The 14,289-nt window shown below is 38.7% G+C and overlaps 1 protein-coding gene across 1 annotated transcript in view; it reads left to right on the top strand.

The window, feature by feature from the left end:
* LRRN1 (leucine rich repeat neuronal 1) overlaps positions 1 to 12,668 on the top strand; it is a 37,199-nt gene extending 24,531 nt beyond the window's left edge. Inside the window, exon 2 of the mRNA XM_060163880.1 lies at positions 9,330 to 12,668. Coding sequence (XP_060019863.1) covers positions 9,609 to 11,759 — 2,151 coding nt within the window. The 5' untranslated portion in view covers positions 9,330 to 9,608 and the 3' untranslated portion in view covers positions 11,760 to 12,668. The remainder of the gene's footprint in view (positions 1 to 9,329) is intronic.
* The last annotated feature ends 1,621 nt before the right edge of the window (positions 12,669 to 14,289 follow it).

Raw genomic sequence — 14,289 nt, 5'->3', positions numbered from 1 at the left:
TTAGACCCTGCCGGAATATGAATTTCAACTAATCCCAGACTAAGTGAAGCAGTGTAGGGTTCTGTAAAGGACCCTGTTTTTGGAGAGTAGGAATGCAGTCCAGCTTGGCCTCCAAATATGTGATCTCACCTCTCTGAGGTGTCCTCTGTGAAATGAGAGGTTTTTTTAGATGTGCCAGGTGATCTCTAAGGCCTTATCCAATTTTCACAGTTTGTGTTCCTCACTTCAAAGGGAGGCTAGCCTGCTAGCCTTTGATCAGTTGAAGCCAAATCAGAATCTGAAGTCGATGTTCTTCCCCAGGGCTCTTCCACAAGCACCTTCCTGATCATGCCAAGCCAGCTACTTCGATTTGGATTCACGCCAGGTGGCTCTGGGCTTTTGGCTTTCGTTTTTCTTTTGCCTTTTTAAAATTTTCTTTTGTACTTCTTCAGTTCATGCGGTCCTAGCCTGCCCTGTTTGCCATTCCTGGCCAACCCTCCTGCAATGGCTAATGTGCTGCCGTGCCCAGCTCCTCTCAGGAGCCTGATGAATTGTGGCTCCAGCTTGCACCCGCAGCTTGGAGCCCAGCTGCGCCTTTGAGCTTCTCCCAGAGGTGTTGGCTGATGCTGCACCTGCGGTGTGATGGATTTGCCCCAGCCCCAAAGAGGAAGGAAAATGAGGGGGAATCAAAGGATCACTTGTGTCCGTCCCCTGCTTTCCACACTAGTGCATTTGTACCGCCTAAGTGTGCCAGAGAATTTTTGAGTCTTTGTTAATTAAGAATAACAAATACAAGAAGAAAATGAAATTAGGGAAAGGACAACCAACTTTTTCTCTGGGAACCAGAAAAACCAACACAGAATTTTAAAATCGTCAGAGCAGGAAATGCTGAATCGGGGATCAAGACATTTGTATTTTATTTTGTTCCTCTGCCAATTAACTGGGTCATCCTGGATCACCTAGGGTATCTCTAAGGTTCTGCCTGCCTTTAAAAGTAGGTCTTCCAAAAGAAAAGGAGTGTAAGATGAATTTTTGTAAATGTAATGGTTTTTTAAAAAGCACTAAGCAGGTTTTCTTCAGAGCAAAGAGTCACACCGTAATATACTGTTTCTAATTATAGGTTTTCACATATGGAGTATTTGCCAATAATATTTGAAAATTGATATCTAATTATCAGATCCTCCCATTAGCTCAGCATTATTGGTGATAATGGTTATTTATGGTGATATTTAAATAATTCAGACGTGTCAGACTGGCCACATGCCATAAAAAGCCTCAAAAAGTAGATTTTTTTTTTTAGCTTGTACAGTTATAAACATCCATGGATGCCTCTTGGAGTGCATGCGCTCTCCAGCTTTTTACAGGACCACTACTTCCTTCTGTGTTCTACTCAACTGACTTGACCTACCTGGCCCCTGAAGGCACTGCAGTTCGAGATCAAACACCATGCCTCTACAACAATTTAAGAACCAAAAAAGGGAAACAAAGGAAAGAAAGGGGGAAAAGAAGAGAAGGAGGTAAGAAGAAGGGAAGGCAGGAGGAAGGATTACCTCTCTGAAAATGGTTCGAAGTATAGTTTTCATGACATGGGAGAATGGGCTAAGATGACTTCCCGAGGTTCATGTTGGTCTAGGAAGCTGTGACTGTCCCTCCTCTCAACCCACTTACTGTAAGACAAATAAAATAGGACACAAAGTCACTGGACTTGCTTGCTCACGGTCACCTAGAAAGTTTGTGGTGAAGCCAAAAGTAAGAATCCTTTCCCTGGCGTCCTCATCCTGTTGCTCGGCCCACTCACACACTGCTGCACTGTTTGCTGATGAATAATGTGGGCTCTCAGGAACAGTTCCTTATGCAAAAGAGCCTCAGCAAGCTCCATTATGTCCTTGCGAGGGGATGCACTTCACTGTTTTCTTCATGCATTATGGAGATGGCTATAGCTCCTCCTCCCATACGCACCCTCCATCTGTGATCACTAACACACACTACAGGGTGCTTCACTTTGGATAATGTGTGAACAAGGAACTTAATTTTGGAAAATGGAGAAAAAAATCTAAAAGAAAGGGTCAGGGGCCAAACAAAAGTCCAAGAAACTAGTGTCTTTAAAAATAGTCCATGCGGGCTTCCTTGGTGGCGCAGTGGTTGAGAGTCCACCTGCCGACGCAGGGGACACGGGTTCGTGCCCAGGTCCAGGAAGATCCCACATGCCGCGGAGCGGCTGGGCCCGTGAGCCATGGCCGCTGAGCCTGCGCGTCCGGAGCCTGTGCTCTGCAACGGGAGAGGCCACAACAGTGAGAGGCCCGCGTACCGCAAAAAAAAAATAGTCCATGCAGATTCAGCATTCAGAATGCATTTGCAAGACCTTCCTTCCTGCTCAAGGGAAATAAAATATACCCTCCATAAAGAAATCTCTGTAATCTCTCTCTCTCTGGCTCTACCTACACTAGTCATCTACACTGTTAGAAGGTCTCCACCTACACTAGTCATCTACATTGTTAGAAGGTCTCTGGCCAGGCCCTTTTCAGGACTTGCAGTTGCTAATACCACAAAGGGCACCCTCTACTGATTTCCACTACCCTGTCATCCTCAGTGCCCATAAAGAGACTCAGATTCAATATGAGACATCAAAACTGTAAACAATAATAGCTAACATCTGTTGAGTACTTGCTATGTGCCAGGCCCTCGACCAAAAGCTCTGTGTTTAACATTTCATTCTACTTCTCTTAACCACCCTTGGCAAAGAAGGTTTCATTATATCCATTTTCTAAAACAAGGGAAATAGAAAGCTTCAATAACTTGCCCAAGAGCTGAATTTGAAACCAGGTATGTCTCTCCAGAAGCCGCACTCTTAACTCTATGCTAAATTCCTGTTTCAAAAAGCTTAACAACCTTGTGAGTCTAACAATCAGCCATTTGTACCTGCAGTAGAAGTCAAGGTGGCCTTCAGACCCGGGGGGATTCCCTTTGGGGGGTCAATCCATCAAGTGAAGTCTGGCTGTACCTTAGCCCCCCATGCAAGCCCCCACCCACATCAGGAGGGTGGCTACAGGGAGAATTTGTATTGAGACAATCATTGTTTATAACCAGAGGAAAGCTTACTGGAACAAAAATCCCATTTCTCCATTATTCAAGCCATTCCCAAAAGAAGACATGCAAATCTGAATGTGGCATTAGCCCTGGATTTTTGGGGACTGACAGAGCTAAAAGACTGATTTTTCTGAACATTATGTACATGGTGTACATATGTACATGAATTTGGCCACCAAAGAAACTTTGCATAAAAGCACATGTCCTATGAAGGCATTTTCTTCATATTTTAGGAGATCAAACTTTTAGTTCCTCATTGCTGTGACTAATAATGTCTCTGAGATGATGTTAGTTTCCATGTGGGGAGTTTGTGTTTCATAATATGCTTGCCTGCATCAGGTTTTAATTTAGCCCAAGTGTAATATTTGGTCTCTGAATTTCTAACACTATTAATTCCAATAATACTGATTGAAAATATAATGGAAATGGTAAACAATAATAGTTTAGAAATAATTAGAAAAAATAATTATTTTTTTAAATAAAAAAAGATATAAATTTGAAAAAAGTACCTGTTATGCCCAAGAGTCTTAAAGAGATTTGCCTGTTCATTACCTCCCAAAAGCCCTGCAGGGTGAGAATGAAATTTAATGGCAAACTTGATGAGGTTCCAGACATTCAGACAAGGATTTGAGGTCTCAGTCTGTGCTGGACTCTTCCCCGGATTCTGGGCTGAATACTTTCACATAGAGTATTTTATTTAGCGTTCATAGTTTTCATATATGAAGTATGTATAATTAGCCTTAATTTAAGCCATAGAAACTGAGACACAATGAATGTATGTAGCTCATACAAGGTAACACTTCTAGTGAGTAAGTGAAGAAGTTGGACTCTGAGTCCAGATCGCTTGATTCCCCCAGGACAGAGTTCTTTCTATAAGTTGAGCGCTATTTGGATTTAGTATACCTAGAATTCACATAACCGTCATGTTACGATGATTGCTTATTTCTTTCGCTCAACTCCCTAAGAACTTAATGAATGAGGATCCTAGCCCAAATTCCTATCAACTATTGTGATTTTGTTAAACTAACATCCCATCTGACATGATTCTATGGGAGAAATGGGGGTCAGTGCCAACTTCATGGATGGTGATGACCATGCAGTCCATTTCCTATGGAATTTTATATTCAGAGCAGAGTGTTCCAAACATATATTGTTAGAAAAAGAAGCATCAAATTTAATTATATAGTTGTTTGTGGGCCTCTTTGAAAGGCATCCCTTGCCAATTCTGGGCCTTTAAAGCCACGGTTTGCTATTTAAGGGATTGTTCCTTTAAAATGCCAGAATTGTTTGTGGAAGACATTTTCTTCGCATATTTGACCAACTTAGTTCAGTCAGCCCTAGAACAAAGCAATTTTACTTTTAAAAAGATCTGTGCCAGCCATTTTTTATTTGTTGCAGAATTTAAGATCTTAATTTATATGTGGGTGATAAAAGTTGGCCCGTATTATAATTAATTTACTTCATTATAATGAAAAGCCCTAACATTAAATCTACCATCTTCCATTTTTAAGTGTATAGTTAAGTAGTGTTGAAATATATTCACATTGTTGTACAACAGATCTCTCAAACTTTTTCATCTTGCAAAACTGATACTCTACCCATTAAAATCTAATCCTCTCTTTTCTCTCCCTACAATCCTTAGCAACCACCTCTCTACTTTCTCTTTCTATGATTTTGACTATTTAAAATAATTCATATGAGTGGAATCATACAGTATTTTGTCTTTTTGTGACTGGCTTATTTCATCTAGTGTAATGTCCTCAGGGTTCATCCATATTGTAGATATGACAGGGTTTCCTTCTTTTTTAAAGCTGCATAATATCCCACTTTATATATATGCCATGTTTTCTTTTTCCATTCACCCATCAATGGACATCTGGGTTGCTTCCACCTCTTGCCATTGTGAATGATACTGCAGTTTACATTGGTGTGCACATATTCCTTTGAGATCCTGCTTTGAATTCTTTTGAATACATACCCAGAAGTGGGATTGTTGGATCATATGGTAATTCTGTTTCTAATTTTTTGAGGAACCCTTCATACAGTTTTCCATAATGGCTGCACCATTTTACATTCCAACCAGTAGTGCACAAGAGTTTTAATTTCTTCACATCCTCACCAAAAGTTTATTTTCTGTTCTTTTGACAGTAGCTATCTTCTTGGGGCCCAACTTCATTCTTTTGCAGTGGATATCTAACACCACTTGTTGAACAGACTATCCTTTCCTCATTGTGTAGTCTTGGCACACTTGTCAGAGATCATCTAATCATATACGGAAGAGTTTATTTCTGGGCTCTCTGTTCCATTGGTCTATATGTCCATCTCTGGTTATTATTACTTGTAGTATGTTTTCTGGGGTTTTTTTAAAGATTTTTTTGACGTGGACCATTTTTAAAGTCTTTATTGAATTTGTTATAATATTGTTTCTGTCCCATGTTTTGGTTTTTTGGCCATGAGGCATATGGGATCTTAGCTCCCCCACCAGGCATCAAACCCGTACCCACTGCATTGGAAGGTGAAGTCTCAACCACTGGACCACCAGGGAAGTCCCACTTTTAGTATGTTTTGAAATCAGGAAGTGTGAGGCCTCCATCTGTGTTCTTTGTTTTCAAGACTGTTTTGGTTATTCAGGGTTCCTTGAGATTCTATATGCATCTTAAGATTTTTTTCTATTTCTGCAAATATTGCCATTGAGATTTTGATAGGGATTGAATTGAATCTGTAGATTATTTGGGGTATACATTTTAACAATATTAAGTCTTCTAATCCATGAACATGGAATGTCTTTCTATTTATTTGTATCTTCTTTTATTTCTTTTAGCAATGTTTTGTAGCTTTCAGTGTACAGGTCTTTCACCTCCTTGGTTGAATTTATTCCTAGGTGTTTTATCCTTCTTGATGCTATTGTAGGTGGGATTCTTTCCTTAATTTCATTTTTAGATGGTTCATTGTTAATGTACTGAAACACAATTGATTTTGTGTTCTGAAACTTTCCTTAAATTGTTCATTAGTTTTAACAGTTTGGAGTTTTTTTTGCATGGCATCTTTAGGGCTTTCTACATACAAGATCATATCATCTGCAAACAGGGACAGTTTTACATCTTCCTTTCCAATTTGGATGTCTTTTATTTCTTTCCCTTATCTAACTGCTCTGGCTAGGAGTTCTAATGTTAAGTTAAATAGGAGAGGCTAGAGTAGCAATCCTTGCATTGTTCCTGATTTTAGAGGAAAAACTTACACTCTTTCACCACTGAGTCTGATTTTGACTGTGGGCTTTTCATATAGGGCTTTTATTATGTTGAGGCACTTTTCTTTTATTCTTAGTTTGTTGAGTGTTTTTATCATGAAAGGGTCCTGAATTTTGTCAAATGCTTTTTCTGCATCAACTGAGATGATCATGTGGGTTTTGTCATTCGTCTGTTAGTTAATATGGTGTCTTACAATGGTTGATTTTCATATATTGAATCATCTTTACATTCGAGGTATGAATCCAACTTAGTCGTGGTGTATAATCATTTCAAAGTGTCATTGAATTCAGTTTGCTAGTATTTTGTTCAGGAATTTTGCACCAATATTCATCAGGTATTGGTCTGTAGTTTTCTTCTCTTGTTGCGATAATGGATTTACTTTTAAACACTGTTAGTGAATAGGTCCTGAGATATAACCTAAGTTTTAAACATATAAAATGGTATAGGGGCTCTGAAGCTTTGTTTTATATATAATTTCATGTTCAAAAGTAAGTCTGGGAAAAAATGCTAAAGAGAATTTACAATGTTATACAAATAGAAACATCTTAAACACCTCCTTTTGTGTTAAGGAAGTTTCATTCTCTACTCCCAAAGGAGCCAAATGCAGGTTTGAGAAAGGAAAATGTCTTCCCTCTGTGTTTGATATGACAGCTGACATTCTGAGCTTGTGAGGTTTGTTTGTGTGTTTAAAGAGGTGTGTGTGTGTGTCAAAGAGAATTTTGAATATTTCAATATAATAACCTCAAGTCATATAACTTAAACTAAAATGGAGGCATCACTCATGACAATATTCAAAGTATAGCCCCATAAAAGGTATTTTTTCATGGTAACAGATTGCTTTGGGAGTCTCACATGACTTACTAATACATATTTTACTTCCTGCTGTTTTCTTCAATTCAGTCAAAACAGAAATTAGTTGAAATTCCATCTCAGTTACGAAAGGTAGATTTTATTCTAGTTTTCTATTTTGAATTACAATTAAGGAATAACCTGTGGCAGAAATGTTCTTAACTGAACATTTATTGTGACCACTGTCCCTGTTTTAGGATTACTCTATATGGAAACAAAAGAGTGGAATAAACTTGTGGAGTTAATAATATTTGGAAAATGCTATTCTCTGAGGTATGTTTTTATTTTATGGAATTTCTTGATAAAAGTCAAAATCAGATAGTGTCAAATACTGAAAAGTTTTGCATGTCCATGATATATGGTAAACTATCCAGATCAGGGGAGAGGAGAATGTCAGTGTGTTTCTCCCCACAGAGAATAGCAAGGATCCAGCATTATGCAACACATACACTTCCTTCTCCCACTTCTGATTTGCCAGACCTGGACTGGATGGTTTTTTAAAACTCCATCTTGTTAGCTGGTAACTTGGTTTGTGTATTTTGTAAAACAAACCAAAAAATGTAGAATTTTTCATTCTTTCTACTAAACTATAACAAATACAGAACTTTAGGACTGGCTGTTTGTAGTATTATACTTCTTGGTCCATCACAAGGATAACTGTGTTTTGCAAAGTATGAAGGTAGTAATAGTAGCAAATATGAGTTGAGAGCCTGCTGTGTGTTGAACACTAGGGCTTCAAATATATTATATGCTCTATTTTATTGAATCCTTACAGTAATCTTATGAAGATAAAGAAAATACTAGTCACTTAAGTTCCTTCAGTACTGAAAGCTGAAGTACATTATAACAAGACAAGTATAAGGAAATATATATCTCTACTTTCCATATCTTAGCAAGTGACTAGAGTAGTCTTGGGAAAGCAAGACAGACACTGGATCCATAATGGCTTTTTACACCTGATTGGAATCCAGAAAACTAGCAGCATTAGCTACTATATGATGTTTACAAGCAGGTGAGCAGTACATATTTGACCTCAGAAGACCTTATCAAAATCAACAGATGATAGCTAAATAAAATCAAATATCTCCAGCTTTCCTTCTTTTACTTATCCTCCAATAACCACTACATAGCTAAAATTAACTAGATGAGCGATATAAGAAGATGATAATAAATACAATTAACCTTCATGAGAATTTAATATCTGCTGGGCACTACACAAAGAGCTTTACATAGATTCCTTTAATTCTCTCAGTAGTCCGGTAAGAGAGATACTTTTATGACCAACCCTATTTGATGGTTGAAGGAGCTGAGGCTTTAAAAGGTTAAATTACATATTCATGGTGTATATCCATGACTATTAAGTGGCCATGACATTCCCACGAGATTGATGAAATCATGCATGTGAGATTATATATATATATATATATATATATATACATGTATAAGTGTATTTGTATTTTTAATGAAGACCAGTAGTGTGGTGGAATAGAGTCCTTTTACAATTTTATTCAGTCAAGATCAGATGTGGCTATGAGAATACAAGAAAAACTGGTATTTTTCTTTTGTAGTTCTGTTAGATTAATTTTTTGCATAAGAATAATTAAGCTAGATCAGGTTTGGCTGAATATTTCTACAGAATGTACCATTTGGAAAAGAAAGAATTCCTAAAAACAAATGAAGTATTAATTAAAATATAAATAATTAAAAATGAACTTTGAATCTTTAATAAACTGGCTTTCATGTTTTGCTTTCATGAGGAATTACCTTTTGATTTTTTTGGAGCCATGAATATACGTAGTTTCTAAGTCACCTTTGTTTTTAAAGAAATGACATCTGTGGGCTTTTCTAAGTGTTTCTATTATGTGTGTGTGTGTGTGCGTGTGTGTGTATGTGTGTGTGAATGGGTGTGTGTATGTGCAATGTGTGTTTAATGTTTTTACCCAGTAATACAAGTGGACCCAATTTAATTGTAAATGTGAAGGAACACTAAAACTACTAAGTGTAATAATATATGAAAAGTATTCTACAGTTTAAAAGCTTGAGTTTCTTTGAACATTGTTATTAGATTTATAAGTGATTATGCCTTTTTAGTAGACAAAAGAAAAGCTATAATGTATTAGAAAGTATATGGAATAAACATAATATTTGTCCTAATCTAATTTTCAGGCACATCTCCAGACTGTGATTTGGCTGAAATAACTTACGTCACAGAGCTGTGCGCATGCCTGGAATTGAGAGACACAGGTAAAAGACTCCAAACTGTTTCCTGCCTTTCAAAAACTCCAGGAAACCATCCCTTCAGACTCTGGAATTCTGCACATCTCAACAGAGACCTTGCTTGAATGTTTACATTTTCTGCTTGCTGTCCTTCATACCGCTATACAGTGTTCACCTTTTGTTAACACTTAACAATTACCAGGAGTCGAGCTTGCTCAGCAAGCCAGCATGGCTAGGATGAGCTTTGCTTTAGCAGTTTGCCGAATGGTGCTGAGCTTGCTGATGACTTCATTAACTGGGTCTTCCCTACAAAATAGCGAGTGTCCACAACTTTGTGTATGTGAAATTAGGCCCTGGTTTACCCCGCAGTCAACATACAGAGAAGCCACCACCGTTGATTGCAATGATCTCCGCTTAACGAGGATTCCCAGCAACCTTTCTAGTGACACTCAAGTGCTTCTCCTACAGAGCAATAACATCGCAAAGACCGTGGATGAGCTTCAGCAGCTCTTCAACCTGACTGAGCTAGATTTCTCCCAAAACAACTTTACAAATATTAAGGAGGTAGGGCTGGCAAACCTGACCCAGCTCACTACTCTGCATTTGGAGGAAAATCAGATTACGGAAATGAATGATTTTTGTCTGCAAGATCTCAGCAACCTTCAAGAACTCTACATCAACCATAACCAGATTAGCACTATTTCTGCTAATGCTTTTTCAGGCTTAAAAAATCTTTTAAGGCTCCACCTAAACTCCAACAGATTGAAAGTGATAGATAGCCGCTGGTTTGATTCAACCCCCAACCTGGAAATTCTCATGATTGGGGAAAACCCCGTGATTGGAATTCTGGATATGAACTTCAAACCCCTCTCAAATTTGAGAAGCTTAGTTTTGGCAGGAATGTATCTCACTGATATTCCTGGAAACGCCTTGGTGGGCTTGGATAGCCTAGAGAGCCTGTCGTTTTATGATAACAAACTGGTCAAAGTCCCTCAACTTGCCCTGCAAAAAGTTCCAAATTTGAAATTCTTAGACCTCAACAAAAACCCCATCCACAAAATCCAGGAAGGGGACTTCAAAAATATGCTCCGGTTAAAAGAACTGGGAATCAACAATATGGGGGAACTTGTCTCTGTGGACCGCTATGCCCTGGATAACTTGCCTGAACTCACAAAGTTAGAAGCCACCAATAACCCCAAATTATCTTACATCCACCGCTTGGCTTTTCGAAGTGTCCCTGCCCTAGAAAGCTTGATGTTGAACAACAATGCCTTGAATGCCGTTTACCAGAAGACAGTAGAATCCCTTCCTAATCTGCGTGAGATCAGTATCCACAGCAATCCCCTGAGGTGTGACTGTGTTATCCACTGGATTAATTCCAACAAGACAAGCATCCGCTTCATGGAGCCCTTATCCATGTTCTGTGCCATGCCGCCCGAATATAGAGGGCAGCAGGTGAAGGAAGTTTTAATTCAGGATTCAGGTGAACAGTGCCTCCCAATGATATCTCATGACACATTCCCAAATCATTTAAACATGGATACTGGCACAACAGTTCTCCTAGACTGTCGGGCCATGGCCGAGCCAGAACCTGAAATTTACTGGGTCACTCCCCTTGGAAATAAGATAACTGTGGAAACGCTTTCAGATAAATACAAACTAAGTAGTGAAGGTACATTGGAAATATCTAACATACAAACTGAAGACTCAGGAAGATACACCTGTGTTGCCCAGAATGTTGAAGGGGCAGACACTCGAGTGGTGACAATTAAGGTTAATGGAACCCTTCTGGATGGTACCCAGGTGCTGAAAATATATGTCAAGCAGACAGAATCTCATTCCATTTTAGTGTCCTGGAAAGTTAATTCCAATGTCATGACGTCAAACTTAAAATGGTCATCTGCCACCATGAAGATTGACAATCCCCACATAACATACACTGCCAGGGTCCCGGTAGATGTTCACGAATACAACCTAACACACCTGCAGCCTTCCACAGATTATGAAGTGTGTCTCACAGTGTCCAATATTCATCAGCAGACTCAAAAGTCATGTGTTAATGTCACAACCAAAAATGCCGCCTTCGCGCTGGACATTTCTGATCAAGAAACCAGTACAGCCCTTGCTGCAGTTATGGGGTCCATGTTTGCCGTCATTAGCCTTGCATCCATTGCTGTGTACATTGCCAAAAGATTTAAGAGGAAAAACTACCACCATTCATTAAAAAAGTATATGCAAAAAACCTCTTCAATCCCACTAAATGAGCTGTACCCACCACTCATTAACCTCTGGGAAGGTGACAGCGAGAAAGACAAAGATGGTACTGCAGACACCAAGCCAACCCAAGTTGACACCTCCAGAAGCTATTACATGTGGTAACTCAGTGGATATTTTGCTTCTGGTAGTAAGGAGCACAAAGACGTTTTTGCTTTATTCTGCAAAAGTAACAAGTTGAAGACTTTTGTATTTTTGACTTTGCTAGTTTGTGGCAGAGTGGAGAGGATGGGTGGATATTTCAAATTTTTTTAGTATAGCGTATCGCAAGGGTTTGACACAGCTGGCAGCGTCTCTAGGCTTCCAGTTTGTGTTTGGTTTTTATTCTCATCATTATTATGATTATGATTTTGTTTTATTTGTTGTGCTAAACTCAATAATGCTGTTCTGACTAAATGCTAAATAAAATGATTAATGACAGGTTGGGGTTCCCCTGTGCTTTTACCAGTAGCATGACCCCTTCTTCTGAAGCCATGAGCAGACAGTACCATGTCCTCCAAAAAGCTAACACACGGTTGTGAAGCAGCATTGAACTTTTTGTAGCAATTTGGTCTACAGACTTGTAACTGGAGAAGCTAAGGCTAGACTTGTTACCTTTGTTGAATGATGTTAGTTGACTGTACTGTAATGTTGTATCAACTGAATTGAATGTTTGCTTTTGAACAACTTTTTTTTTTGTAATAGTTAAAAGGCTTAGAACAAGCTAACAGGCAATAGAAATATGTATATCAGATTTTTTAATGTAACTAACTACATGTTAATTGTTACCTTATTCTTTTTATCTTTAGTAGACACTTTTAAAAGACAATAATTTTGTTGTGTTTAACTCACCAACATGTGGTGTATAATGAAGACAGAACTATATAATAAATTAGTTTTGTTCTGATTTTTTTAGAACACTTGCAATAATGTAGCATTTATAGTTCTTTCTAGTTGCAGTGGTGATATTTTTCACATTCCCCAAAACAACCACCAAAATAAATTACCTATATAGCATGTTGCTTTTTAAAACTAGGCCCTAAAAAGTTTTGAATTCTTTTTCTAAGGGAAGAAATAAATATTTTAATGAAGATATTTTACTGAATAGGATTTCTATATTTTAAATATTACTGACCAGACCTAAGGGAAGGAAAAGTTCATTTGAAGAAAAAAGGTATATTACTGTATCCCATGTATAGCTAAACGTGGTAAAAGAGATATATACATTGGATATGTCACATTCCTTTTCTGTAAGGGTCTTGTTAAAATTTGATTTTTTTTTTTAGTAGTATCATATTCCCCATCAAAGTCTAAATCATGCTGCTATGTAATATTCCAAAATGTATTACATGTTATTCCTCTTTTAACAGCTGTCATTACGCCTAGATCCATATTAGTCCACATATCAGTGGGGGGATATCTGCTGAGACAAGTAAATGATTGATAGAAAACAGAACTTCTCTACAGTTGGCATTTTTCATCCAAATAATATACAGAAACAGTTTTGCAGAATTAAGTGTTTCACGGGTACTGTGTGTGAAATTTACAACAGAAGGAGCTAGATTTAGGTAGGATCCCAGTTCCACAAAGTGGGGGAGGGGGAAGATTTAAAGGTATAGGTGGAGGAAAAAGGACCCACTTGAAAATGCAGGTTGATAAAGCAGAGAAACTTTTTTCAAAGGCTGCTCTAGATGGCACCTGCTTCCACGGACATGCTATCACACCAGGAACGATGAAATTGTAAAAAGGGACTGAGAGCAAGCAGGTGCCAGCTGAGCAAAGGCAAGGAAAAGGGAGAAAGAAAGCGCAGGCAAGGAAGGATGAAGGATTTCTTTCTTGGTAAAATTCCTTGTTTCATGAATCGCTTAGGAAAAAAATCATCACCTTCCTTCCCATTTCTAAGGTGGAGAAAAGAACTTGAAATGCTGAAGCAAGTAAGCTGCACAGGAAAACAATGAGTGTCTGAACCAGGAGCATCTTTGTCCACAGCCCACATTTGTTGGCAGAAAAACCTAGGCCCAGGGAGGAACTGTTAACTTGCCCCGGTCAGACTCCTGCCCATTGAGAACTCTGCCCTCCCTCTATTGCTCTGGGTCCAGCAGCCTTCTAGGTTGCTGTGCAGAGCTTATCTTTTTCATTTCTCAACAACTGTTGGTGCCCTTGCTCCAAAAATGCACTATATCCTCAAGTTCTCATTTCTTCAGGACATATTTTAGCACAAGGGCAGAGCAGAGGGTCAGGAAAACTTCTGCATTGTGGGTATTGCCGAGTACATGTGGGAAACATCAAGAATTAGAGATGCCTTGGATGCAGCCTTGGGCAGGGGTCGGGGTGGGTGTGGGGGTTCCTGTTGGGGATTCTTGTCTTCAAATATCTACAGAGAGTAGTGGACTATCGAAGAAAAACAGTGAAAGGGGAATGACACCGAAGCATTAGGCCCAGAGCAGGGAGCCCAGAGCAGGGAGGAGGCATTGTTTATCCCATAAAGCAATGATTTGAACCTGGCACATAATCAACACTCAAATATTAGTGGAATAAATGAAAACAAAAAACAACAACCATTTCTCTATTCTGGATATATAGCAGTCACCAGGAAATCCAAGTGTTTTTTTGCCAACTACCTTTTCCCAGGCCACTTTGGGGGGAAAAATATCCC

The sequence above is a fragment of the Lagenorhynchus albirostris genome, chromosome 10, assembly GCF_949774975.1.
Source record: "Lagenorhynchus albirostris chromosome 10, mLagAlb1.1, whole genome shotgun sequence".
NCBI lineage: Eukaryota > Metazoa > Chordata > Mammalia > Artiodactyla > Delphinidae > Lagenorhynchus > Lagenorhynchus albirostris.
This window is presented reverse-complemented; position numbering and strand designations above follow the sequence as displayed.